Source organism: Dioscorea cayenensis, chromosome 19 (genome assembly GCF_009730915.1).
Source record: "Dioscorea cayenensis subsp. rotundata cultivar TDr96_F1 chromosome 19, TDr96_F1_v2_PseudoChromosome.rev07_lg8_w22 25.fasta, whole genome shotgun sequence".
NCBI lineage: Eukaryota > Viridiplantae > Streptophyta > Magnoliopsida > Dioscoreales > Dioscoreaceae > Dioscorea > Dioscorea cayenensis.
Window position 1 is genome coordinate 4,063,057 of NC_052489.1, and position 25,180 is coordinate 4,088,236.

The window sequence follows — 25,180 nt, forward strand, 5'->3', positions numbered from 1 at the left end:
ATCTTTAAACAAAATTAAAATACTATAAATTTAGGGAAAAAAAAAATTTTAATTTATTATCTTCAATATAAAAAAAACAAAATTTCAAATTCAATTTTTAACAAGATAATAATAATAATAATAATAATAATATCCATGATCCCAAATCCCAACGAGCCAACTGTCCTCGCCAGCCAACCATTCCCAAGGAAAAAAGTGGGGTTAAAATTGTCATTTCAACCGGTTGAAATGATGGGTAATTAATTCTTCTCAAATGTTTTCTCTCAAGGGCATTAGCGTAATTTTACAGAAATTTTAATGTTTCCGTTTCCTCTGTTAATTGCTAATTGGCTGAAAAGTAAATAAAAAAAAAAATGAGGGACCGTGAAGAAACTCAATACTTTTGGGGATTAAATGGAATTGTTCAAACTTTTCAGAGATTTTTGAGTACTTCCCTGTATATTATATTATAAAACCATAATATTTATTAAACAAAAATATTTCTCGTACACCACAAAAACATTATCCCAAAATGAATAAATAAATAAATAAATAATTTTCATCATTCTGGCTCCTCCTGTTTTTATTTCCAGGCAGCAATTCACAAACTACACCAAACTATTTGAAAATTATGCTCCTCTTCCTCCAACCATCATGCACACAGTGTTTTCAAGCACCAAATCTCTTAAAACCCTCACAAAAATCCCTTTTTTTGAGGCCAAGATCAGCAGCACTTCATCCTCAAGGTGTTCACTACCCACAAGCTGAATCCTTTGAGCTTTTAATGAGAGTATTTTGTTGGATTTTGCAGCAAAGAGAGTGGGAAATAGAAGGGTTGTGGTGAGATGTTGCAAGGGAGAAGAAGAAAAAAAGGCCAAAAGGAGAAGTTTTCTCAGCCTTGAAGAAGCTGGATTGGTGGAGATTTCAGGGCTTAGCACTCATGAGCGGTTCCTCTGCCGATTGACTGTGAGTTCACAAGCTTGCTACATTTTATGCCTATATGATGCTTGCTGAAATGTCTCAGTGAATTTCTAGGTCATCAGATTATTATGTCTCACATTCTCAAATGCATATTTGCACCATTTTATTTTAATCATATGTGTATTTCCATCTGCATTTTCAGTTTGGTGAAGGATTTGTTTAATGTGGTATGTGACAATGTGTGATTGAATTATGATTGAGATAGTTGAGGGACATTATTAGTTTGGAGGAAGTCATGCTGGTTGTAGGCAAAGGCTAAAAACTTGATGCAATTTGTTAAAATCCAAGATCTAACTGATGGGTTCAAATTCGGCAAATGTATTTGCTTAGGTATATGTTCTTAAGATTTATGTTTGTTGCAGATATCATCATTGAACCTCCTTAGAGTGATATCGGAGCAAGAAGGGGTTTCAATCGAGGAGCTCAATGCTGGTCGGGTTTGTGATTGGTTCTTGAAAGACAAGCTCAAGAGGGAGCAGGACATTGGTAGTGCAGTGCTTCAATGGGATGATTCTGAATTTCAAATATGATGGCCGGAGAAAGCTTATAACTAGGTAAAGATTTTATTAGCAAAAAGAGAGCTTTCTAATCATGAGTTATTTTTCAATATGTTCGACTTACTTTTTGTTATAATGCTGATTTGATGAGAATTTCATCTTTGTTCTTCTATTGCAATTTATGAATTTACTATGATTCTATGAATTTGACCATTGATTCTAGTGATGGATTGAATGAAAATTTGTAGAACATCAAATAACTAAACAGAATTCTTCAAACAAGATAGAAAACAATGAATGTTATTGAAGTGCATATTTAAGAGTCTCATAAAAACAATAGAAGAAATAAAATATCTATACATAATAGATGAAAACCATAATAGGAACTAAACTTCTAGACACAAGTTAACAATTATTTGAGCAAACAAAGGCATTCAGTTGGCTAACAATAATTAACTCTGAAAAGAAAAACTGATGAGTTGAATGGTTGACTTCATCAAACAACCAACCTGCATGAATGAAAATGTGCGTTTGAACAACCTCACCTTAATCCAATCACTCATGTTGTTCCCTTTGGTTTGCGTGCTTGTCCCATCTCCAAGTTCTTCCCTATGTGGATGTCTTCGTCGGAGATGTACTTCCCCCAGTACCAATGCTTCTTCCAGACAAGCACCATTTCCTCAATGGGCACATTCTTCGTCTCTGGAAGGAAGTAGTAAATGAAAATGGTCATGATCACGACCCAGCCACCAAAGAAAAAGAAGAGGCCGAACTTGAGGTGACAAAGCATGCTTAGGAAGGCCTGGCCAATGACGAAAGTGAAGAGCATGTTCACAGCCACTGTGATGCTCTGCCCTGCAGATCGGATCTCCAACGGGAATATCTCGCTTGGGACTAACCATCCTAAAGGCCCCCAAGACCATGCAAAGCCGGCAACGTACACACATACCAAAATCAACACAAGAGTGGCAATTCCCTTTGAGAAGTCCCCCGTCCCGGTGAGTCCAAACTCTTTATAGATAAGGCCCCCAATTAAGATCTGTGATCAAGAGATCCACTTAGATTTAACTTGCAAATATTGGAAAAATTCACGGTTAAGAGAAGAATAAGGATAGAGGAGGGATAAAAGTGGACCTGACAAATGAACATCTGAATTCCACCCTCCAAGAAGAGAGCTCTCCTTCCAGCCCTATCGACGGAGAAGATGGAGACGAAGGTAGCAACAACATTGACAAGGCCTGAGATGACGGATGACATGAGAGAGGCTTTATCCCCCAAGCCTATAGTCTTGAAGAGCACAGGTGCGTAAAACATGATTACATTGATGCCAGTGATCTGCTGAAAGAAGGGAATGGCAAAGGCCATGGTGAGTTGCGGCCTGTACTTCCTCTGGAAGATGTTGCTCCATGGATGCTCCACAAGCTTCGACTCCTCACTCGCTGCCACTAGATCATTGTACTCATCTTCAATGTCATCTATTCCACGGATCTTCTTAAGCATGGCGCGAGCCTTGGCAGCATGACCACGCTCAATGAGGGAGTTCGGAGTGTCCGAGAGAAGAAGGGAGCCAATCGAGATAATGATGGCTGGGACAGCAGCAAGGCCGAGGCTGATACGCCAGCCTGACCCATCTTTTATCTGTGCCGTGCCATAGTTGATGAGATTCGCTGCCAAGATGCCGATCGTGATCATGAGTTGAAAGGCAACATTAAGCATTCCTCGGAGTTTTGCCGGAGCCATCTCTGAGAGATACAATGGCACTGACTGAAAAGCATAAACATCAACATAAACATATACAGTTTTTTCATCAAATCCTTCAAACGACAAAGATTAACATCCAAACAAGGTAAGGTAAGTTGTCAAGGAAACCTGATTGGCAAAGCCAACACCAAAACCAAGAAGGATGCGACCAATGATGAGCATAGCAACATTCTTAGCGAAGCCGTTGACAATGGCACCGACAAGAAATGTGAGACCACCACCAAGCATTGATATCTTTCGCCCGCACTTTCTAGTGACGGTGGATGCAAAGAAAGAAGACACAAGTGCAGCAAGATACAGTGAGGATGTGAAAGTCTGTAACAGAGGGCTGTCAAACTCACAATACTGGTTTGTCGACTTATCAGCCTCCTCCTGCCTATACACCTTTGGGAAGAATTTCTTGAGAAAAGAGTCCATTGAAGTTACTCCACCTTCAAAGTTCAAACAACAACAACAACAACAATATTATTAACACAACAAGACGGAGAGGAAGATCGAAAAACACCAACAAAAACATTGCAAACAGGAAGAGATGGAAGAAAATGTACCAGAAATGCCAATATCATAGCCGAAAATGAGACCTCCAGTGGCGGCGACAATGCAAGTTAAGAAGACATGGATTGTCATTTTGCCATTGTAGACTTTGGCCCCGACAGTGTTGACCATGGAGCCGCCGGCCATGGCTTCCGGTGACAGATGAAGAATAAGTCTGCTGGCTAAAAGGAAGAGAACAAACAGAGTATCAACAAGAGAGACTTGGCAGGGATACTTATAAAGCTAAGATAATGAAGATAGATTTCAATCCACTGTTTCTGTTTATCTACTTTGTTTTGTTTACTATGGCTCAAGTAGTTTGAAGAATCCATGTTTGTTGAGATTTTTGTGGATCAGTTGGAAAAGGATTTTGCTGCGTACAATGGATTTGAATTTTATTTATTGTTTGTTTTCAGAAAAAAAAAAGTTTAAAATGATCTTCATTTCACAATGTAATTGAATGTGGTTGTTATCAGTGTGTGTGTGTGTGTTTTTTTTTTTATTTAAAAAAAATAGAATTATTTGTTATCTTTTAACATAGTTCTGATTTTCTAGTTGACGTTATCTGATATGGATAAACTCGAGGGTATTTATGTAAAATTTGATGGTTTTGTGCGGTTCATGAGGGAATATGATTTTTATGATTGTTTTCATGGAATTAGTCAATTTCTTTTTTTCTTTTTTGCAATTATATTCCTGGAACTTTTGTAATTGTAAATTGTTAACACTAGTTTCCTAAACATGGAAGGTTTCAAAGGAAGGAGTTTTTATAAATATTGGTGAATTATGGGGCACATGAGTAAATAAGAAATTTATGGTAATTTATTATTATTATTAATTTTTTTTGGGTCATTGACTGAAAGGTGAAATATTAGGAATCCATAAAATGTGGACTTTTCTTACTGGGGTTTTTCTCACTTTTGCAAAATGTTGGTGTATATATATATATATATATATATATTTTTTGAATTCTATATTTTTATAAATTTATAGCTAGAGTTTCTGCAAAATGACACGGAGGTCTCTTTATTTTTACATAAACATCCTTTTGATTTTAAACTGGTTAAAAAAAAAAAAGATATGATCAACCATGGAATAAATATGAGTTAATGGAGTCTATCAAAGATAGAATATAATGATTATTTAGTGGTTTTAATTGAACTGATAAAGAGATAATATGATCATTTAAAAAATAACTATGGATTAATAGGTCACTAATGTGCTAGTGGCTCTATATAAGATAATGAGTTTAAAAAAATGGATTATACTTAACTGGTAGTAGTTTTAATCAAACTAATATAATATATAGATGACCAGTTAAAAAGATATAAAATTGTGAAAATATATATAAATAAATAAAAACTTAAATTTTAAATAAACTTTAATATATAAGACAAATGACTGTTGACTTCAAAATTAACTGAAATTATATAAAAGTGTTTTAAGACTCTGCATTATATCAAATACGTTTAATTGCTGTACAGGTCTCTATAATTGTGTATTTTTTGTCTTTTTAGTTATTGCAATATTTTTAGGTACAATTAAGTCCTTATATTTAGTTGAGTTGGGTTATTCTAGTCCACGGTGTAGATGGACAAGTGTAAATTGTAAGGATTTAATTGTACTTAAAAATATTGCTGTGGATTTGAATGACCCAGCTCGACCAAATTTGAAGATTTAATTGTACCTAAAGATATTAAAAGGACTAAAAAAACAGAAAGTACATATCTGGACGGCAATTAAACCTATGCAACTGGGTGTGCGTAAGCAAATATCTCCTTAAAAAAAAATTTGAAATAAAAGTCCTTTGCCTTGCAAATATATCCATGAAAGCCTTTTTATTTTTTTATTTTTTATTTTTATCACCATAACCAATTCCTCCGATTTTTGCAAGAACCCATAAAAAAAGCCTATGATTGATTTTGCAAAATATAGGGGCTCTTTTAAAAAGGTTTTAAATTACATATAACCCCCTGACAAATATCAATGGTGTTTATGTAAATATGGATAGCTTCAGGGGTATATGAAAAAACCTACAAAAAACTATATAAATAGTGAGAAGTAGCAAACCGCCACCTTTTTCGTCTTCTTCGTCTTCATATGAGCTCCAACTTCTCAACACTCATCCTTCGCTGCAGCGATCCCAAACATCTCCGAGAAATCCAGGCCGTGCTCACCGCCGGCGGCCTCCTACTCTCCGGCTCCAGCTCCGGCGTCTTCTTCCACAACTCCCTCATCCGCGCCTACACCCGTTTGTCGTCTCCATGTTCATCTCTTCTTCTCTTCTCCGACCTCCTCCGCTCCGGCTTCCTCCCCGATTCCCATTCCTTCTCATTCATCCTCAAGGCTTGCTCCCTTATCCCCGCCCGCTTCACCGGCCTCTCGGCCCACGCTCTCGCCTTCAAGCTTGGCCTTGACTCTGACCTCTTCGTCAACAACTCGCTTATTCACTTCCATTCCGTCACCGGCGTCATCGCCGATGCGCGCCTCTTGTTTGATCGAAGTTACCAACGAGATTCCGTTTCTTATAACTCCATGATCAGTGCGTATGTTAGGGTTGGTGATCTTGGTAATGCTCGGAATGTGTTTGATGAAATGCCTACAAGAGATGGGATTTCTTGGAGTGCGATTATTGCTGGGTATGCGCAGGGTGGAGCATCTAAGGAGGCGTTGAGGCTGTTCTCGCGGATGCAGGAGGAGGGATTCGTGCCTGAAGGGAAGACCTTGGTGAGCGTGCTTGCGGCCTGTGCTCATATGGGTGCGTTGGAGCAAGGGAAGTGGGTTCATGGGTATTTGAGAAGCAATGGTGCCAAGATCGATGTGTTTCTAGGTACTGCATTGATAGACATGTATGCAAAGTGTGGAGAAGTGGACTTGGGTTTGAAGGTGTTTGATGAAATGCCTGAAAAGAATTTGCTTGCTTGGACTACAATGATCAAGGGACTTGGGATGCATGGACGAGGTGAGGAAGCGTTGCAACTCTTCTCTGAGATGGAGAGGTCGGGTGTCGTGCCCGATGACATTGCCTTCATTGGTGCTCTTTGTGCTTGCACTCATGCAGGTCTTGTTGATCGGGGCCGTCAAATCTTTGATTCTATGTACCATTGTTATGGTCTTAGGCCAAAGGTTGAGCATTATGGATGTATGGTGGATCTTTTGGCTCGCAATGGGTTGCTCAATGAGGCGAAGGAGCTGGTTGATTGCATGCCAATGGAGCCTGATGCCTCTGTCTGGGGAGCTTTCATGGCAGGTTGTAGGTTTTATCGGAATGTTGAGTTGGCAGAGTATGCTGTCAAGCATTTAATTCAATTAGAACCAAATAGCAGTGGTGTCTATGTCCTCTTGGCCAACATATATGCTTCTTCAGGGAGGCATGCTGATGCTAAGATGGTGCGTTATCTAATGAAGAAGAAAAGAATAGAGAAGATCCCAGGATGTACTTTAGTGGAAATACGAGGAATTGTTCATCAGTTCTTGGTGGGTGACACTTCTCATGCCCAAATAAAAGATATCCTGATGAAGTGGGATGAGATTGAAGACCGAATAAGATTGGCAGGATATGTTCCTAACAAGAAGGAAGTGTTGCTTGACATAAATGAAGATGAGAAAGAAGATGCACTCGGTCGTCACAGTGAGAAGTTGGCCATTGCATTTGCGTTGATTAGCACAGAGGATGGAGCAACCATTCGATTGGTGAAGAACCTCAGAGTATGCACTGATTGCCATGACGCCACAAAACTGATTTCTAAAGTTTATGAAAGAGAAATTGTTGTTAGAGACCGGACACGATTTCATCTTTTCAAAGATGGTAGCTGCACCTGCAAGGATTTCTGGTAAGAGATGATTTGTCTGCTCTTCAAACTAAATTGGAGGAGCTGATCTTGATGGAACTCCTAGCATGAAGGTGAGGGTTCTCTTTTTTGTGAATTTTTTTTTTTTAATCTTCCCATTGAATCATTCTTACTAATTTATGTCTGTGATTCTTTGTATGATGATATACTTGGCATTTAATTTACAATTCAATGAGTGGACAAAACTGAATAACAAGTTAACTCTTCTTGTTTAATCTTTGTTGAAGTATGCTTATATTGATTGACTGAACGTCCATTAAATTATTGTTACTAAATTGGAAACAACATGGGAGTTATAATTTTTATCTGACATCTAACTTTGAAAGTTTATTTGTAACCAAATTACTAAAACAAAAAACAAGAAAAACTATAAGATCATAGAACTAGATTTAGACAAAATCATTATAATAAGAACAGAAAAATTGTATTAATACACAAGAAAAGAAGAAATAGAGAAGATGGTCAAGAAACATAGAGGATGAAAAAGAATAAACATAGATAAAGTACAGAAGATAATGAGAATAAAGGAAAAAAACAAAGACTATGAAGAATATGAACTTGGTTAGAACAAATATTAAAAACCACACTATTGTTCAAATTCCAAAAGTTGTATGTTTTAGTTAAAGCTTTAGTCTTTCCGATCTTTAATCGGTGACATGGATCTGGGTCTCAACTGAAATCAGGATGACCGAGTCAACTGTGAGCCATAACACAGTCAGGGTCCCAAAACTCGCTGACCCAGGTGAGTCACGGACTCACAGGTCAACCTGAGCAGGTCTTGCCAACCATGATTTAATCTTCTGTGTTGGAGTATGCTTACATTAATTGATCAAACATCCATTGAATCATTCTTTCTAATTTATACCTGCAATTGTACAATGGCATACCAGACGTTTGCTTTTCTATTCAATGAATGAACAGAACACAACAGCTATTTATCTCTTCTTGTTTAAACATTATCTGGTGAAGCATGTTTGCAGGGTAACAAGTTTGAAGGGTCACCAAACTAGGGTCAAATATTAAAATGGATACCAATCTTCAATTTTTTTTTATTTTTTATTTATTACCATACTTTGATTTGGCTTCAATGGGAGGGTACCCCAGCATTTCCGGTGAAAAATTGTCGATGTGGACGTCGGAATGATCACATGAATTATATTTTCACACATCAAATGATGTTGTGAAAATGCCAACTCATTGTGTTTAAGCCACATAACCCTTTAAGGGTCATGTCGGCCCTTTTCTCTTTTCCCCTTCTTCTTTCTTCTTCATTTGAATCAATGACAGAGCTCCAACAAGAGAATCACTGTGGATTCACCACCCAAGAGTCTGCTGCTTTTAGTGTAACAGTGGTGCCCAGTAAGTGTGGTCAAGCTTACATTGCAAGTTGAAAAAGCAAGATTAGCCTGCTGAAATATTTTTGTTGAGTGTTTGAAAATATTTTCTTTGTGATGAAAGACTTTATAGGTTATGTGCAAAGCAAAGCTAGTAAATTTTGGAAATGTTATGTTCCTTGTTTTGTGCAAGGCTTGCAAATTGTGTAAACATATTACGAGAACAAAGCTTGATACTTCTTATAATATTGTCTCTATTATGAACACAATTTGTTTATTTTCAAATCAAATGATTTGTAAATCATTGAATGTGAATCAGTAGGGTTTGATTTATATAAATTCATAGTGATATACACTTTGGCTTTCAGATTTTGAGTCTATCTCTGAACATTTGAACAGTTTTTACAAATGATCTTGTAAATATTAATATACTACAAAATTATAATTGTTTTCATCATATGCATTTTTATTTTAAAAAATTAAAAAAATTAAAAAAATAAACCTGTCACATCATTCTCAACTCTTTACAATGAAATATAAAAGGACGAGAAAAATAGAGAGATAAAAGGACGAGAGACAGAGAGGGAAGGGGCATATGGCTTGCGTATTTGAAGTTGGTCGATGATGTTGATGTTGGAGTGCTAGGGCTCACTCTTGTAATTCTCTCTCCCATTAGAGTTTTCTGCCTGGTTCGAACGAAGAAGAAGATGACCAAGAAGAGAAAAAGGGGAAAAGAGAAAAAAGTTGACATGATTTTTAAGATGTGATGTGGTTTAAACATAATGAGTTGACATTTCCACATTATCATTTGACATGTGAAAATATAATCCATGTGGTCATTCCGACGTCCACGTTGACAATTTTTCACCAGAAATGTTGGAGTACCTTCCCGTTGAAGCTAAATCAAAGTATGGTAATAAAAAAGAAACAAATTGAAGATTGGTGTCCATTTTGATATTTGGCCATAGTTTGGTCAAGATTTGTACCCCATGTTTGCATCATGTTAGAATATACCGAATAGAAAATTTTATATCTGAACTCTGACAATATCGACAACATGCTTGCAAGATTTAAAAAAAAAAAAAAAACATTAGTATCCCTTACCTCATTTAAGAACTACTTCATAAACATGTTTACACTTCCTCCCCTGAGGAATCAAACACATAATTGAATGCAGCGCTGGTGAAGTTTTCTATTGTGAATTAGAACCATTCATCAACGCTGCACTCAATGATGCTTTTGATCACAGGGCTTCTTCCCATATTCTACTTCCATGTTTGGTATGCTCACATTGTGCTGCTTTATATAAGACTTTGCCTTGGATTCCCTTTGTACTACACACTCGTGCAACTTACTCACTGCTCTTTTTTTCGTACTACCTTTTTTGCTTAAAATTGAATTGCCAGTTGTATATGCAATAAATGGAATCAAACACCAATGAATGACATGGTTTGGAATTCAATAATATTGTTCAAAACTTTGTATTGAATTGCGGATCTGGTTGTTGGTTGCCTTGGCATGAACGGACCCGGGCTTGGATAGTTGGATTGGATCTTAAACTCAAACTTTTCCTAATAAGAAAAGCAAATGAACCATTCTACTTTTGGCAGCCAGCATTATATATGTAAGTTTCTGTTTTGGATAGATGATGATGAGGCTTAAGCTTGGGCTCTTGTTAGAGGCAGCTAGTTTGGTCCGGGTCTGATCACAGTGCTCAGAGTTTACATTGTTTCTCCAAAATGCTAGTACCATAGCGTGTACTGCATCAACAAATTGTTGTACTAGCCTTGGTCAGTTGAATGGTTTGTTTGGTCAATAACTTAGAAGTTATCCATCCATTCTTTGGCTTGGTTGGTTAAGTTTGTTGATTGTAAAAGAGAATTGAGTTCATGTCCGACAGTCCACGTGCAATCAGATGGGATCAATCTCTTAAGGAAATCAAATTCAAAGTTGTTCTATTATTTTGGGATTTGATGATTTGATTTATTGGGTTTTATTATTTTTAATCTGTTTAGTTAGTGAAAATAGATCTACTATTTTTTTTTTTAAAATACGATAAGTGCAATAATTAAGAACGTGCACATAACCAAGAATTGATATATAGACTTAAGTACATGCTTACTCAATGGCCAAGAATTGATATACTTAATATTTGTAATTATCGCATTTGCAGGTATATTTATGCAAAAAAAAAAAAAATTATCGTGGACGGCAGGATTCGAACCTGCGCGGGCAGAGCCCACATGATTTCTAGTCATGCCCGATAACCACTCCGGCACGTCCACTTTCTTAGAATGTTTTGACCAAACTAATAATAAGTATGCTTTATCTTTCATTTTACATAAATATACAACAATTTCAAATAATTAATGAGAACCTTAAAACAAAAATGTACACCTTTTTGACCAATAAACAACATTGTATAATTCAACAAAAAGAAAAACTTGCTCTTAATTTACATTTCAATGAAATTGCTCTGAAAAAAACCCGTTACAAGGCTCTACAATCCAAACCAAACTAAATATTAAAAAATAAATAAACCTAAGTAAAAATTTCTATCTCAGCGCAGGGCTATACACTTTTAAGCGCATTTAAACATGTTACAAATAGATTAGAAGAAAAAACACTGAATGATTCAACAGTTTAGCTGTTAAACTTCAGCTTTTCCAGCTGGTTCGGCCAGTAAAACCAGTGGCTTTGAAGGGCTAACATCAATAATCCATGAGTGATCACCAGTGTCTGAAGGTTTTTCCATGCTACAGAGAACCGGAGATTTGGTTGATATGAGAGAAGGTTTATATAGCGCGGCAAATGCTTTGCTACCTTCACCCGATGTTCCTAGACAGATGGTTTCGCCACGGCCATGCCAGACTCCATCTAGGATATTGTTCATCTCAAGTGTCCTTGATTCCTGCCAAAATGAAATAAATCTGAGATTGGTTAAAGTTTTGAAATGAGATGTATGGAATTTCAGTCATTAGTGACTTCGATCGAAGCCTAACCTGACAAAGACTGCCACATGGGCAGATAAGATGGTTGACACAATCATCAATATAAGTGTCACTGCCCTGCAAATGTAAATATCCTAATAGTCAGATGCAGCATGAAAAAAAATTTGCATGAATTATATGAAGATGAGAGCATGCCATGTTATGCATCCAAAAGCTATTTGCATTTGTGAGATTATTTTTTTTTTTTTTATTTTGTATGTGTTGTTAGTGCCTAGTAGTCCTTACTGTATTAACATTTTGTTCATTACTAAAGGAATAGAGCAGCAGTTGTGAAATTATAAGATCTAAAAGGATGCACACAAAATTTTACATATTTATGCACATAAATGCTCAACCATTATTCTATAATCAATACTAAATCCAATTCAAAATATAAGACTTATTGGTCTATTCATGCTTCATATGTTGAGCATGGTAGTGGTATTTTGGCAAGATGGAAACAATGAAACTAAGAGAAGTTGATCTACTTTTTGTAAGGACAGTATGGAAATTATTCAGAAGTTCTTACCTTTATATTAAACTGCCTTCTGATCCTTGAACGGAAGTAGCCTACATATACTCCGAATAAGATAATAAAAACAACTTCCAAATATAAAAATAGATGCTGCCTAGTGACCACAAAAGAAATTATATTGAACACAACAGCAACCACAAGCAGAAAATAGATGGCCGCCTGCAAAGAGAATTTATAGACATGTATTAATTGAAGGGTCAACACAAACTAAATAGATCCACTCTTCTGGTTCATACAGCAAGAAATATGCTCAAAACAAAATAGTCAATGACAGACATACAGATATTGAGAGAGCAAATAAAGTGAATAAAGTTTTGTAGTGTAACATTATAAAAACACATTAAATCATAAATAGAGAATTCTATATGACCTGGTCAAAAGATACAATAACCTTCCAAAGGATTATATTAAATTTGGGTTGTCTTAATCCAAAGGCCCGCCACTTCTATAATAATCATACCCGCAAAATAAAATAGCACAAAATTAACAGTGAAAATTAACCGCGATATGAATTATGATCAACTAATATTAAAGATCAGAGGACCTCATACAACATTAACTATGATTTGGGGAGGCACCTAATTTTCATCTGCGGTGAAAAATTAAAAAAAAAAAAAATGCTATTTCAGCCACCTGTGATTGTGAGAGATAGAGGACTACAATATCTCTGTAAAATGAAGCATAGAAATTGCATGTTCTTCAAAAATTTGTCCTAAAGTTACAAAAATTCCCTCCTTCTCCTTCACCTTCTGCGAGCTTCCTTACCGTGGGAGCACTGGGCCCAGGTGAAAAAGTGAAACTTGGAAGCCAAAGATTGAAAGTCAGCATTATGGCAAATGATATCATTGTTTGTGTAATTTCTTCCCTAATATCATCATGAAGTGGGGATAGCTATAACAGGATAGGCTTTTGCCAAAGCTTTTAGAATAACTACCCAAGTGATAGCATGAATACTGACAAGAAATAGCCATTTATATTGTTTGTCCATGTTTTCTAGTTATTGTTTGGATTGAAATAAACAGATCAAAGTCTTTATCCAGAGTTTCTACTAAACATCACTAATGGAAGTTATGAACAGAATAGCTAAACACATCAACTGAAATACTAAATCCATATGAAACAATATACATAATATGTATATATACCGGTCCCATGTTAAAAGCATCACTTCTACATTTAAATCATGCATGCAAATGAATTAAAGTAGCCATGGGAATATTAAAACAAAACGCAACAACTACATGCTCACCTGAAGGAAACAAGGCCCAAGATTGGCTCTTCTCATATTCTTTCCAAATCTATAGCATGGACAACTGCAACACATCAAAGTCCTCTAATCACAATCACAATCACATGAGTATTAAATATTCACAAAATAAATTAATACTATCTATTTCCACAATCAACCATCAAACTTGCAAAACATGAATTCTATATTTTCCCTTTTCTTCCCCTTCTGAACAGAAATTCAAATCTATAGTATGGATAGCCGCAAGAAATCAAAGTACTCTAATCATATAATCATCACAAATTCAAACCATCAATCAAATTCTCAGAAAACTGCATACTTCCAGACCCAAGCATCAAATTTGAAACATGATTTTTTTTTTTTCTCTAAATTTTCTCACAATCATAATCCAAACCAACAGCACGGATAACTGCAACAAATAAAAGTCACCCAATCACACAAACATCACAAATCTACAACATGAACAAAATTCTCAATAAAAATATCAACTTCCACATTCAAACATTAGCCTTTCACATAAATAAATAAATAATTTTTTCCTCACAACAACAACCCAAATCATTAAAAACTCTTAAAAAGCAGGTGGGAAGAGCTCACCAAGCGGATTCAATGGCGATTCGTCGGTCCTCAAAGAAATCAAGAACACCTCCTTCCCACATCCGTTGAACACCACCAAACTCCCCACTCTCCTCCATCTCATCATCCTCCTCACTCCCCTTCCTCCTCTCCACCGAGAACCCCTGCGTCTGCAACGCCACCGTCGCACACAGCATGTCAAAATCCAGCACCGCCACCCCTTCCGTCTCCTCATCCAAATCCCCCATTAAAACACCAAAATCCTTCGCTTTTTCCCTCAATCACTGATCCTCTCCAAGAATTCCAAACAATTTCCAACGAAAAACAACCAATTTTTCTTAAAAAAACAAGAAAAAAAAAAACTCACTAAAATCAGCGAATTCGAATTCAAATCGAGAGAAAAACAGAGAGAGGGATGATAATGGCAAGAAAGGAGAGAACCTTCTTCGCTGCCAGGATATAAGATTCCCTGTTTTATAAAAAACAGCAAACACGGAAAATAATCCATCTCCAGCGTTTATTTTTGTAGTACACGAATCGCGAGGCACTTTGAACCATTTTCAATTAACTTGCGACGCGTGGGGTCCACCACGGACCCCACAGTGGCCTTGTTTTGACTTGGGTCCACTTTGGTCGGCGGTGGTTGGGCCACGTGGAAATCACGAGCTAATTTGGCGGCTCGATTTCGTTCACAGTTAGTGCTAATCACTTTATTTTCGTGGTGCTTTTTGATTGTTCTACGTGGCAAAATTATCCTACCAAGTTTTTAATGCACACGTTATTTAGCTTTCTTTGTCGCTTATGATTGGTTGATGTCATATCTCGAGGCAGATGTGTGGTGGAGGATCGTTTCTTGATTGCTGCTTATACAGTTATTCCAGGGTGCACTAGCTACCTTGCAGAGATGACACACACATATATGCATGTATATATTTGCTTTTATAAATCAGTGATAAAATTTATTATTTAATAATAAATTGGAATAAATATGATGAAACTATCTAATAATCATATGTTGTAATTATTTAATTTTTGTTAAACTAACTCATTTGGAATAAATATATTGGACAACCATTGTATCATCCATTGGGAAGTCACATGACTGATGGATAAATGACGCCCAGTCAAAATCTACTTATTGTGGTACTGTATAACTATAAGTATTATATATTAGTATTATTTAACTACTATTTAAAGAGTCTCCTTTGAGAGAAGCTATGTTTTTTCACCTCTCTAAAGTTGTAAGGTAGGAAAAATTATTATTGTGGAGTTATGATTTCTGATATATCATCCTGGATGCATATAACAGATTATCATTACTCAGCGTATTAGCTCACCCTTATATGATAAATTTTTATGAGTTGTTAATCACTGTAACTAGTGAACCACTATATACTAATCTGTTTCTTTAATAACTCAATTTTGGGACGGTATTTGTGGCTTTGTCAAAATAAATAAATATATTACTTAGATTAAGTAAAAAAAATGTTTAAAATTGATTGGTATGAATAACGTGATTGATCTACTAAATCAGATATATTTAATGGAGCATGCCAGCTAATTTATGAATTGCCATACCATGTTTAGGGAAAAAGATTATTATTATTATTATTATTATTATTATTATTATTAGATAAATCTTAACCTAACTTAGGAATCATTTTGTTGAGATGTCTGTTCCCATATTTGACTTTTATTTTGTTAGTGTTGCTTTTATTTCTTAGGTGACTAGAATTCATCCTCCACTTCATCTATAAGCCATGATTTATTTAATCAAATAAAACATAGGAGTTTTATTTGTTTATTTTTTTTGGCTGAATTGTCAGCTTTTGACCGGTGGGAGTATTGTCAGAGGGAGAAGAAAAGGGTGACAAAGCCGTAGGCAGTGGCGGTGCCAGGACTCGTCAGAGGGTGGGGCAAAAGTTGACGGAAAAAAAAATTTCCAGCCGCCGAATAAATATTCCGACCGGTCAACAAAAAATTTGGCATACAAACATGAAACATAAATACATAAAAAACATATCAAAAGTTAATTGATCTATTCAATAACAAGAAAGTCAAATTAATTCAAAAAAACTTCATTATTATACACAAGTACATGAATAACAACTAATTTTTCCTAACCAATGGAGTACTTCAAGCACCGGAACTTTGAGAGGTTTCAAATAGTTTTTGCGAGATGCCAACTTTTGAAACCTTTGCATAATTGTTTCTTCATCAATGCTAATGAATATTTTTTTCTCAATGTAACACACCAAACAATCGACGAGTAGTTCATCCGCAAGTCGGTTCGCTAAATCGGTCTTCACAACATTCATTGCTGAAAAACATCTCTCAACAGTAGTTGTGGCAACTGGTAACATCAATGCTAGCTCAATGAGTCGATACACCAAAGGAAAACAAATATGATATTTATGCTTCACCATCTTTATTGCAAGAGCTCCAACATCAACAAGATTATAGAAATCTGGATCCCTCTTACAGAGATCAATGTAGAGTTCAAGTTGGTAGTGAAGCTCGACGAAGCTCGAGAGAGAGAAATCTTCGAGTATAATCTAGCAAGATGGAGTATTTCATGATGATCAAAAACGAGCAAAGTTGTTGGAAGGATCAAGACTCAATACACCCTTAAGCAAATTAGTGTTTGCCTCATTGTCTTGGTGTCTTTAGTTTTGAGTAGAAGGGTAATAGGTGTTTTCAGGTGTTTGAATGGTCATTTTGTTCGTTGAGTTGTGACCAAGAATCAATCAAGAGTCGTGATGAATTTGATCAAGTGGAATGGCATTAGTTCGAGGCGCCTATCGAAAAAGAGAATGAAGAGAAGAATGGATGGTCGAGATTAAATCATCATGGATGGATAGCTTTTAGTTCGAGGCAAGGCAAGTGGATGGTCGTTTTGTTCGTTGAGTTGTGACCAAGAATCAATCAAGGGTCGTGATGAATTTGATCAAGTGGAATGGCATTAGTTCGAGGCGACTCATCGAAAAAGAGAATGAAGAGAAGCATGGATGGTCGAGATTAAATCATCATGGATGGATAGCTTTTAGTTCGAGGCAAGGCAAGTGGATGGACTTTTTGTTCGTTGAGTTGTGACCGAAAAATCAATCAAGGGTCGTGATGAATTTGATCAAGTGGAATGGCATTAGTTCGAGGCAGCTACTGAAAAGAGAATGAAGAGAAGCATGGATGGCTGAGATTAAATCATGAAGTCTAGATGCACAACTCAATCCTCAGGGTTTTTTTTCCCGGTGGAGGGTGTGGCGGATGTCCCTCCTCGCCACACCCCGGCGCCGCCACTGGCCGTAGGGGTGTATTTGAGCCGAGCTGTTCGTGAGCGGCTCGGTGTTCGGCTCGATAAGAGCTTATTCGTGTTCAGCTCATATTGTAAACGAGCCAAGTTTGAACATCATTTTCAAGCTCGATTATTAAATGAGCCAAGCTTGAACAGCTGAAAGCTCGGCTCGTTTTAGCTCGGGAAATAGCTCATGAACAAGCTCATGAGCAAGCTCGTTTGTAAACTCGGTTGTGAGCTCGTTTATATATATATATATATGTATGTATATGTATATTAAGGTGTATATGTGACTATGTCATTGTTGTCAATTTGAGTCACACATATAGGACTCTAAACTACTATTCGAAAGCTCAGCTCGTTAAAAGCTCGGGTCAGCTAGTTCATTAAGTTAAATGAGCTTGTAAGATAAACAAGCCAAGCCTGAACAACACCAAGTTCGGCGCATTATATCTTGTGAACAACTCATTTATTGTATAATTAAAAGCGCGTTTATAGTATCATTTACAAATTTATTTGTAACAATCATTAATATAATCATTTATAGTGTCATGAACAAGCTTATTTACCGGATCGTTAATAATATTACAAAAGAAAAATATTTATAGATAGTTACATCACAATGTTTATTTTGTTATTATTGTAATTATTTGTTAACTTATTTAATGAATATTTTAACAAGCTTGAACTCAAACCTTAATGATTCCATAAACAAGCTTAAATTATTCTTTTACTAAAATGATCCTCAAACTTAAATCGAGTTGAGTCACACTTGGTAATGATTCATTAAATAAGGTTTAAATGATAATTTATTAAATAGAAAAATAGAGTATAAAAAAAAAGTCAAGCCTTAATCAAGCTAACAAACCAAGTCTAAGCTTCGAATTTTTTTAACAAGTTGAGCTCGAGCATGAAGTTCGAAATAAGCTCGATTAGAGCTCGAGCTCGGTTAAAATAGTAACGAGCCAAGTTTGAACATGAAAAATGAAGCTCGAAGAAAGCTCAGCTCGAGCTCGAACTTGATTAAATAGTAATGAGCCAAGCTTGAACAAGGCAAAGCTCGGCTCGGCTCGGCTCATTTACAGCCCTAGACAAAGGTTTTTACTTTGTTTTTATAATAATAGCCAATTCTTGCAAGATAAAATTTATAATTTTTTATTTTAAATTTGAGCAGACTTGAGAGATAAATTTGCAGTAAATAGGATACTCTTTGAGCTTCGTTTATTGGTGCTAATATATATATATATATATATATATATTGTATTTTATTCTAATTTATTAGGTCTTAAGCTATGGGTAAAAATTTAAGTAACTAAAGTATTACAAGTGTTCATTTTTCTTTAATTATCCATTCGCACCATGTAGAATTTATCTTTGCATTGAGGGGTTTTTTGCGAAAAATTTAGTATTTTTTATTTTATTTATTATGATCTAAGATTATTATATAAGTCGATTATATTTTTTATTATTTTAGGTTAGTGACTTGAGATTTGCTGGTAGGTGGTTGTCTTTAGATATAGTGTTCTTTTGTTGTGGTTTTGTTCGGATTGCAAGACCTTTGATACATTTTTGATAGATATAACATTATAATTAAAATCTTTAAAATCTTTAAAATCATTTATAACAACATAAATTGTATAAAAATTCTAAAAGTTTTAGAAATTCTTTGAGATGCCAGAATAATATCTACATTGTTTATTGTATACATTTTCTCATAACATTTAAAATAAGCATTAAGTTCTGCAATTTTTTTCTCACAAACCAATAATTTCACTGGGAAAAACATATAGGAAAAACATTTTGCGTTGAGTACTTGTTTTCATTTGGTTTTCGTAATTCTGTATGAATCAAAGCAAGTTTATCAAACTCTATAAATTTTACACTTCGTTTTATGGGAATCAAATTAAGTAAAATTGTGTTAATATTATTAGTGTTAGATTTTTTAAGTAGGGCGTATTTTAGAAAAAACTCAAATTAAATTTTAAAATTCACACAACGTAAAGTAAGGACACAAGTGCTTATGCAACTTTCAGTTGTGCTCCACGTCTATACATACCCGTGACTTCTCTTAAATAAGGGTAGCTTATCGTCTATTTATTAAAAAAAATTCTTTTGTATCAAACAGTGGTAAAAACTCCTGTATTCAAGAGTAATATCATAACCATTCATATTACATCCTTCTCTGCAATCTTAAGGAAGCAATAGTTGAACTAGTGGGTGAAATTTTAGTGTTTCATCTATTACAAAGTTAATTACGATATGGGTTTTTTTGTCTCAGAGATCCTGACTTCACTTTGAATTTTTTTTCATTATTTTTGATTGTTTATGAATTTAGGATAACCACTATATATATATATATATATATATATTAAAATCGTTTTAGTGGAATCTATTGCTTTAAGCAATACATTTTTGACTTGGAGACAGAAAATTATGTTGTTGACCCCTGCATGATTGAGGTGTAATGGGTGTGTATGAAATTACTTGTTCATATTATGAGAAAAAAAAACATTTTATATTATGAGAAAAATTTGATGGTTACCGGAGACTTTAAGAATAATTATACGAAATATTAGACCCATTGCTCAGATATCATAATATCTATAATGTTAGACAACCACTAGATGGTTTAGTAATAAGTGCTCATTCGAATGGTGGGCGAATAGTACTTGCTTAAATCCCTCATGCTGCAATACTATACAATACTACTATTTACACATGTTCACCGGATTTACTGTGGAAGGAGCTGTATTCTCCACCGTTTTCAGGGCTAAACCAGAGAATTTTTTTATGGGGGCAATTTTTTTTAGAGAGGACTGAAAATTTCTTTTAAAGAACAAGTAAAAAAGTAAATGAGGCAAATTAATAGTAGATTTTATAAATATTTTTCTAATATATATACTAATTTATTGAAAATCAAGTTGGTGAAAAATAAATTTTTACAAAATTTTTTTGTTACTATATAATCAATATTTTAAATATCAAAAGGTCAAAAAATAAAATAAAATTTTACGAATATTTTTTTTAAAACTATAATATGTTTAGATTATATATATTAATTTGTGAAAAAACCAACTGACTAAATAATAGACTTTTGCACAAAAAGAGTCCTATAAATCAATTTGTAAAATATTAAAAACTAAACAATGAGCACGGATTGAGAATTAATTGTCCACCAAGTGCAGCTATGTTATAAGCCTTTAAACAATAAATTTTCACAAATGTTTTTTTCTAAAAATATTTTTTATATTATGTAATTAATATGTATATATATATAGGTTGTGTCCTCTAGGGACATTCGTAGATTTAAAATCTACGAACATCCAACAGTTCTATGCATAGACTCAACAGTGCAGAACAATTCTCTTTTGTTTATGTTGTTCATATGAACAATGTTCATGTGCTTATGAATACTGTCATAGTAGAAAAGTGGGACGTTCATATATATATATATATATATAATTAAAAAAAAACAAAACAAAACCTGGGGGCCATGGCCCTTTTCACCTTCCCCTAGCTCCGCCCTTGACCGCCTCAGGTAGCTAGGGATATGTATTTCATCGACATATATAAACTATATATATTCATGGATAGAATTTGTGTAAGTAAATAATTCGCTAGGCAAGACTCTATATTGAATTTTTGAACCGATTGAGTTAATTGGAGTAATCCTCACAATAATCCTTCTATTATTGTCAAATCACCCTTTTAGTCCCTCTATTATGAAATGTGTTCTTTTTATTTTCCTTGATTGGGAAATATAGGTCCATGCCCAACAATTGTTCTTGTCACCATCTATTTTCGCTAACGTGCCATCCACTAACACCGACGTGGCCACGTTTGATATAAAAGAAACCAATAAATGGCTTAAAATATTGATAAAGAGTTTCCATGTTGGTGTTAGTGGATGCCACATCAGCATGATCTGAAATGACGTGGAAACCTTTACTAATATTTTAAGCCATTCATTGGTCTTTTTATATTAAACGTGGCAACATCGGTGTTAGTAGATGCCACATTAGAGAAAATGGATGGGGACAATGATGATCGTTAGGGTAAGGACCGACATTTCCCAATCGAGTAAAATAGAGGAACCAAATAGACGCATTTCATAATAGAAGGACTGACTCTAATAGAGGGACTATTTTGAGGATTATTACGAGTTAATGTAATACCCTGAACTTTTAGATACATGTTGGAAAATATATTCAGGGTATTATCAATTGTAGTAAGAATTTCCTGTCGAGCAGTTTTGTTGAGAAACCCAAGTGGAAAGAATAAAGACCTAAGTGTGAGAGTTTATAAAAGATTTTGGGTTCACAAGTAATAAAAAGGTTTGATCCGAAGTGTTTCCGGAGACCAAGGACTGAAAGGTAAGTTTGTAGGGACCTTTTGGAAATACTATTTTATGACACAGAGACCGCTGGGGACTTTACATGAATCATTTTGTAAAACTTTTTCCTGACAGGGACTGAAAGTGAATTTCAGCAGAAATCAAATTAGGGATAAAAAGTTTGGAAATGGCTAGCTTTTATGATGGGCTTTCTTCTTCTTCAATGGTTGCAATAGTGTTCTGTGAGGGAAAAAAAAAAGAGGAGAGAAAAGAAAAGAAAAGAGTTTTAATGGTTTATTCGGTTGTGTATATTTGGATGTATGTATATATCTGTGGTTAATTTGAAGAAGTGTTGATGGAGAGGATGAAGTGGTTGTTATAAGATGATTTTGTTTGGAAAAAAACCCTTGTATTTAAGATGGATCTTGCTTGGAACGGTGGAGAAATTCTTGGTTTTACTGTAGATTATTGTAGCAATCGGAATTAGGGTTTGACTTGGTTAATTGAGTTGATGATGATGATTAATAAGGTGATGATAATGGGTGGAGATTAACTGGTTGAGTTTAGCCAAATTGGTTGAGTTGGGCTTGATCAAATCGAGTGAAGTGGGCTTGATTTGAATTAGTCAAGTTCATTCAATTGGATTTGAGATGGGTTTGGCTAGCCAAGTTGATGTAGGTTGGGTTCATTTGGGTTTGAACGAGAGTAAAGAATTGGTTTGGTGCAACCAATTGAGAGGATTGATTTGATTTGGACTCAATGTGTAATTGAGTTGGGTTGAATTTAGGTTAAGTTGGTTGAGATTGATTTGGGCTTGGTTCAGATTACGGGCTATTGACTTTGGGAACCAATTCAGAATTGGGTTCAATTGAACCAACCTGTTTCAAGAGATTTTGTATAAGAATTAGAATTGGTTCAAGGCTGGTTGGTTAAAGTGACCTTGGTTCAGTGAATTTGAGGTTGGTTCAGGTTGATTTAGAATGTTTTAGCCTAAATTGAGTTGGTTTAAGTGGAATTGGAGACCAATTTAATTATGCAAGGTCGAGTTTTAATCGGTTGGAGTGAGTGAGCTCAATTAGAGAGTCAGTTATTTGTTTTTTTTATTTGTATTTTCTTTTGGGTTCAGTTATGTATTTAGTTTGTCATATTTATTTATTTATTCCGTTCTCCTTGTTAAGTATTGTTCAGGCTTGGAAGGAAGTTCCAAGTTTAGCAAGAAACTCAAGGGAGACCAGGTGAGTTGGTAGTGGCTACTATTTTAAAATAATTGGTTAATTGCTACTATTTTGAAACAAGTGCTTAATGGCTAATATTTTAAAATAATTGTTTAATTATTTCATTATATTGTGTTTAATAATTTATATACATATATTTATTTGTCATTGTTGTGCCATGACAATCGTAATGATATATATGGTTTTGTATAATTATACGTAGTTTTAACTATGGAAAATACATAAATATATGTTTTAATTATTCATTTCAGGTAATTATTTTAATTATTATATGTACCTTGACTTTGAGATGATTTGTGAAACTATATGTGCATATTAAAATGTTTTACCGCCAATGCTTGTGGAATTGGTTTTCATTCGTGGTATATGAATTGTGTCCTGGATCTGGACTTTACAAGTATTATGCATGTATTGTACTGTGGAGTTTTTACAGATTTTGATGGTAACTACGGATTTTAGTCCGACACTGTAGTGGGGGTTCCACAGTCCGACCTGATGGGAGGCGGCGTGGTCAACCCTGAGTTTACCCCTGGTTAAGAGGTGTGTAGAGCCATTGACAGGGTTTAAGTCTGTTGAGAAACCCTGGGTCACCACATGGGGATCTTAATGGTCAACGCCAAGGTTATGAAAACCTTGATGGCTCTTAACATAGTCACGACGGCGGCTAAGTCGAGGAGTGTTTTTAGGCCAATGATTTGAGATTGGTTTTACAGTTCAGTCGTGTAAAATATGCTATTTTGGATTGTGATGAGGGGGCGAAACCCAGCTGTCGCTCTTAGGAGAACAGTCTCTCACAAAATTTATATTTCCTGGGAAAATTGATTTGATAATGATTCGTGATGAATTCATGTTTTGAAAGCTCTTAAAAAAGTTGTATTTTGCCAAAATTCTAGTATTTGGGAAAGCTGAGAATTATTTGAGAAATTGATCTTTATATACTTTATATATGCTATATTAAGTTATTTGAAATTATTGAGCTACTATCGACCAACTGAAATGTGTTACAGTTGCAGGGGCATGACTCTTCTAGATTGCCTTACGAGTATAGAGCTAATCAGGGTTGAGTTCAGGGTTACTGTGGGTCCCTTTTCTTTCTATTGTTGGTGTCGTGATTTTGTAGCGGTTGTACCCGCATGTTGGAGTAATTATGTGTCTTGTATTCATGTATTTGAACCTGCAGTTGGTGTAAAGTTGTCAGTCGTGTTTTGTAAGTTTGTTTTTGTTTTTGTTTTTTAAAGCTGTCAGTTTTCTGTTAAAATGAGTTTTTAACTGATGGGTGCCACATTTACCTCGGTAAAAGGGGTGGGTGTGACAATTAATTTGATTGGTTTCTTGATGAAGTCCATTATCTAATAGATAAATATAAGAGTAATGTTATATAGCACTACTCATTTACACGAATTCCTCACACTACCGACGTGGCAAATGAGCTTCTCTCTTCTAGTCAGCATATTTTAAAAAAAAATTAAATCCTTGAAATCAAGGTTGGCAGCCCTAATCAAGTTGTTTTTTTTTCAACCCACCACCACCCCTCTTGGCATCATCATCAGCCGCACGTCAATCGACGCCGCCGCCACCACCGCCGACTCCACCGTCGAGATTGATGTTCATACTATTTGTTTCAATTGGGAGTTATGAGCAGGAAAAGAACAACACCTAAAAGCTGCACAAGATGAGAAGAACACTTTGCTATTGTTGTTGTTGTTATTGTTGTGGTTGTTGTTTATTATGTTGATGTCTAACACTTTGTTGTTGAGAGTTTAATCTTGATCTCTTTATCTTGTTTCTGAGGGGTTGTTAGTGAGGAAAGGGTATATCAGATCAGCATGTAAATTTGCAAGCAAATAGAAGCATTATCCAGCATCAGATCCCTTTTGATTTGTTTTATGTCTCTAAAGAAGCATAAATTTGTACTTTTTTAAGTGATCAATCTTGTTTGTGCATTTGAGACGGTTCTTTTTAAGTGATCAATGCTGTTTTTTAAGTGATCAACTCGTTTCCTTTAACACTTCTACGATGGTGGAGTCGGTGGC

General features: G+C 35.2%; 4 protein-coding genes and 1 non-coding gene across 6 annotated transcripts; 2 read left to right on the forward strand and 3 right to left on the reverse strand.

The window, feature by feature from the left end:
* Positions 1-551: 551 nt before the first annotated feature.
* LOC120249783 lies at positions 552-2,193 on the forward strand. 2 transcript variants are annotated; one of them, XM_039258426.1, is made up of 4 exons: positions 552-725; positions 791-945; positions 1,323-1,514; positions 2,060-2,193. In XM_039258426.1, exons 1-3 carry the CDS (start codon positions 611-613, stop codon positions 1,488-1,490), a joined length of 438 nt encoding a protein of 145 aa, XP_039114360.1. In that variant the 5' UTR covers positions 552-610; the 3' UTR covers positions 1,491-1,514; positions 2,060-2,193. The 2 variants fall into 2 exon arrangements, with proteins under 2 accessions (XP_039114360.1, XP_039114358.1); XM_039258424.1 differs by lacking the exon at positions 2,060-2,193 and having other exon boundaries at positions 1,323-1,650.
* On the reverse strand, positions 1,742-4,162 carry LOC120249782 (sugar transport protein MST6-like). The gene is made up of 4 exons (XM_039258423.1): positions 3,767-4,162; positions 3,327-3,649; positions 2,592-3,221; positions 1,742-2,496 (listed from the first exon to the last, which is right to left on the reverse strand). The coding sequence occupies exons 1-4, from the start codon at positions 3,897-3,899 to the stop codon at positions 2,017-2,019; spliced, it is 1,566 nt and encodes a 521-aa protein (XP_039114357.1). The 5' UTR covers positions 3,900-4,162; the 3' UTR covers positions 1,742-2,016.
* Positions 4,163-5,852: 1,690 nt separating this feature from the next.
* Positions 5,853-7,589, forward strand: LOC120283522 (pentatricopeptide repeat-containing protein At5g66520-like). The gene has a single exon (XM_039290219.1). It carries the CDS (start codon positions 5,853-5,855, stop codon positions 7,587-7,589), a length of 1,737 nt encoding a protein of 578 aa, XP_039146153.1.
* Positions 7,590-11,140: 3,551 nt separating this feature from the next.
* Positions 11,141-11,222, reverse strand: TRNAS-AGA. Its single transcript has one exon. It is a non-coding gene; the product is annotated as a tRNA-Ser (tRNA).
* A 165-nt stretch (positions 11,223-11,387) lies between these two features.
* LOC120283303 lies at positions 11,388-14,690 on the reverse strand. The gene is made up of 5 exons (XM_039289945.1): positions 14,309-14,690; positions 13,712-13,775; positions 12,457-12,621; positions 11,940-12,005; positions 11,388-11,848 (listed from the first exon to the last, which is right to left on the reverse strand). Exons 1-5 carry the CDS (start codon positions 14,533-14,535, stop codon positions 11,588-11,590), a joined length of 783 nt encoding a protein of 260 aa, XP_039145879.1. The 5' UTR covers positions 14,536-14,690; the 3' UTR covers positions 11,388-11,587.
* Positions 14,691-25,180: the final 10,490 nt, after the last annotated feature.

Excerpts from the sequence above, each read along its gene's own strand:
- LOC120249782 (XM_039258423.1), bottom strand. The coding sequence starts at position 3,899 with ATGGCCGGCGGCTCCATGGTCAACACTGTCGGGGCCAAAGTCTACAAT. Across the intron at positions 3,650-3,766 it reads CTATGATATTGGCATTTCTG|GTGGAGTAACTTCAATGGAC; the intron begins GTACATTTTCTT and ends TGAACTTTGAAG. Across the intron at positions 3,222-3,326 it reads GTGTTGGCTTTGCCAATCAG|TCAGTGCCATTGTATCTCTC; the intron begins GTTTCCTTGACA and ends TATGCTTTTCAG.
- LOC120249783 (XM_039258426.1), top strand. The coding sequence starts at position 611 with ATGCTCCTCTTCCTCCAACCATCATGCACACAGTGTTTTCAAGCACCA. Across the intron at positions 726-790 it reads AGCAGCACTTCATCCTCAAG|CAAAGAGAGTGGGAAATAGA; the intron begins GTGTTCACTACC and ends TGGATTTTGCAG. Across the intron at positions 946-1,322 it reads GGTTCCTCTGCCGATTGACT|ATATCATCATTGAACCTCCT; the intron begins GTGAGTTCACAA and ends TGTTTGTTGCAG.
- LOC120283522 (XM_039290219.1), top strand. The coding sequence starts at position 5,853 with ATGAGCTCCAACTTCTCAACACTCATCCTTCGCTGCAGCGATCCCAAA.
- LOC120283303 (XM_039289945.1), bottom strand. The coding sequence starts at position 14,535 with ATGGGGGATTTGGATGAGGAGACGGAAGGGGTGGCGGTGCTGGATTTT. Across the intron at positions 12,622-13,711 it reads TTGGGCCTTGTTTCCTTCAG|GCGGCCATCTATTTTCTGCT; the intron begins GTGAGCATGTAG and ends TTCTCTTTGCAG. Across the intron at positions 11,849-11,939 it reads CATGTGGCAGTCTTTGTCAG|GAATCAAGGACACTTGAGAT; the intron begins GTTAGGCTTCGA and ends TCATTTTGGCAG.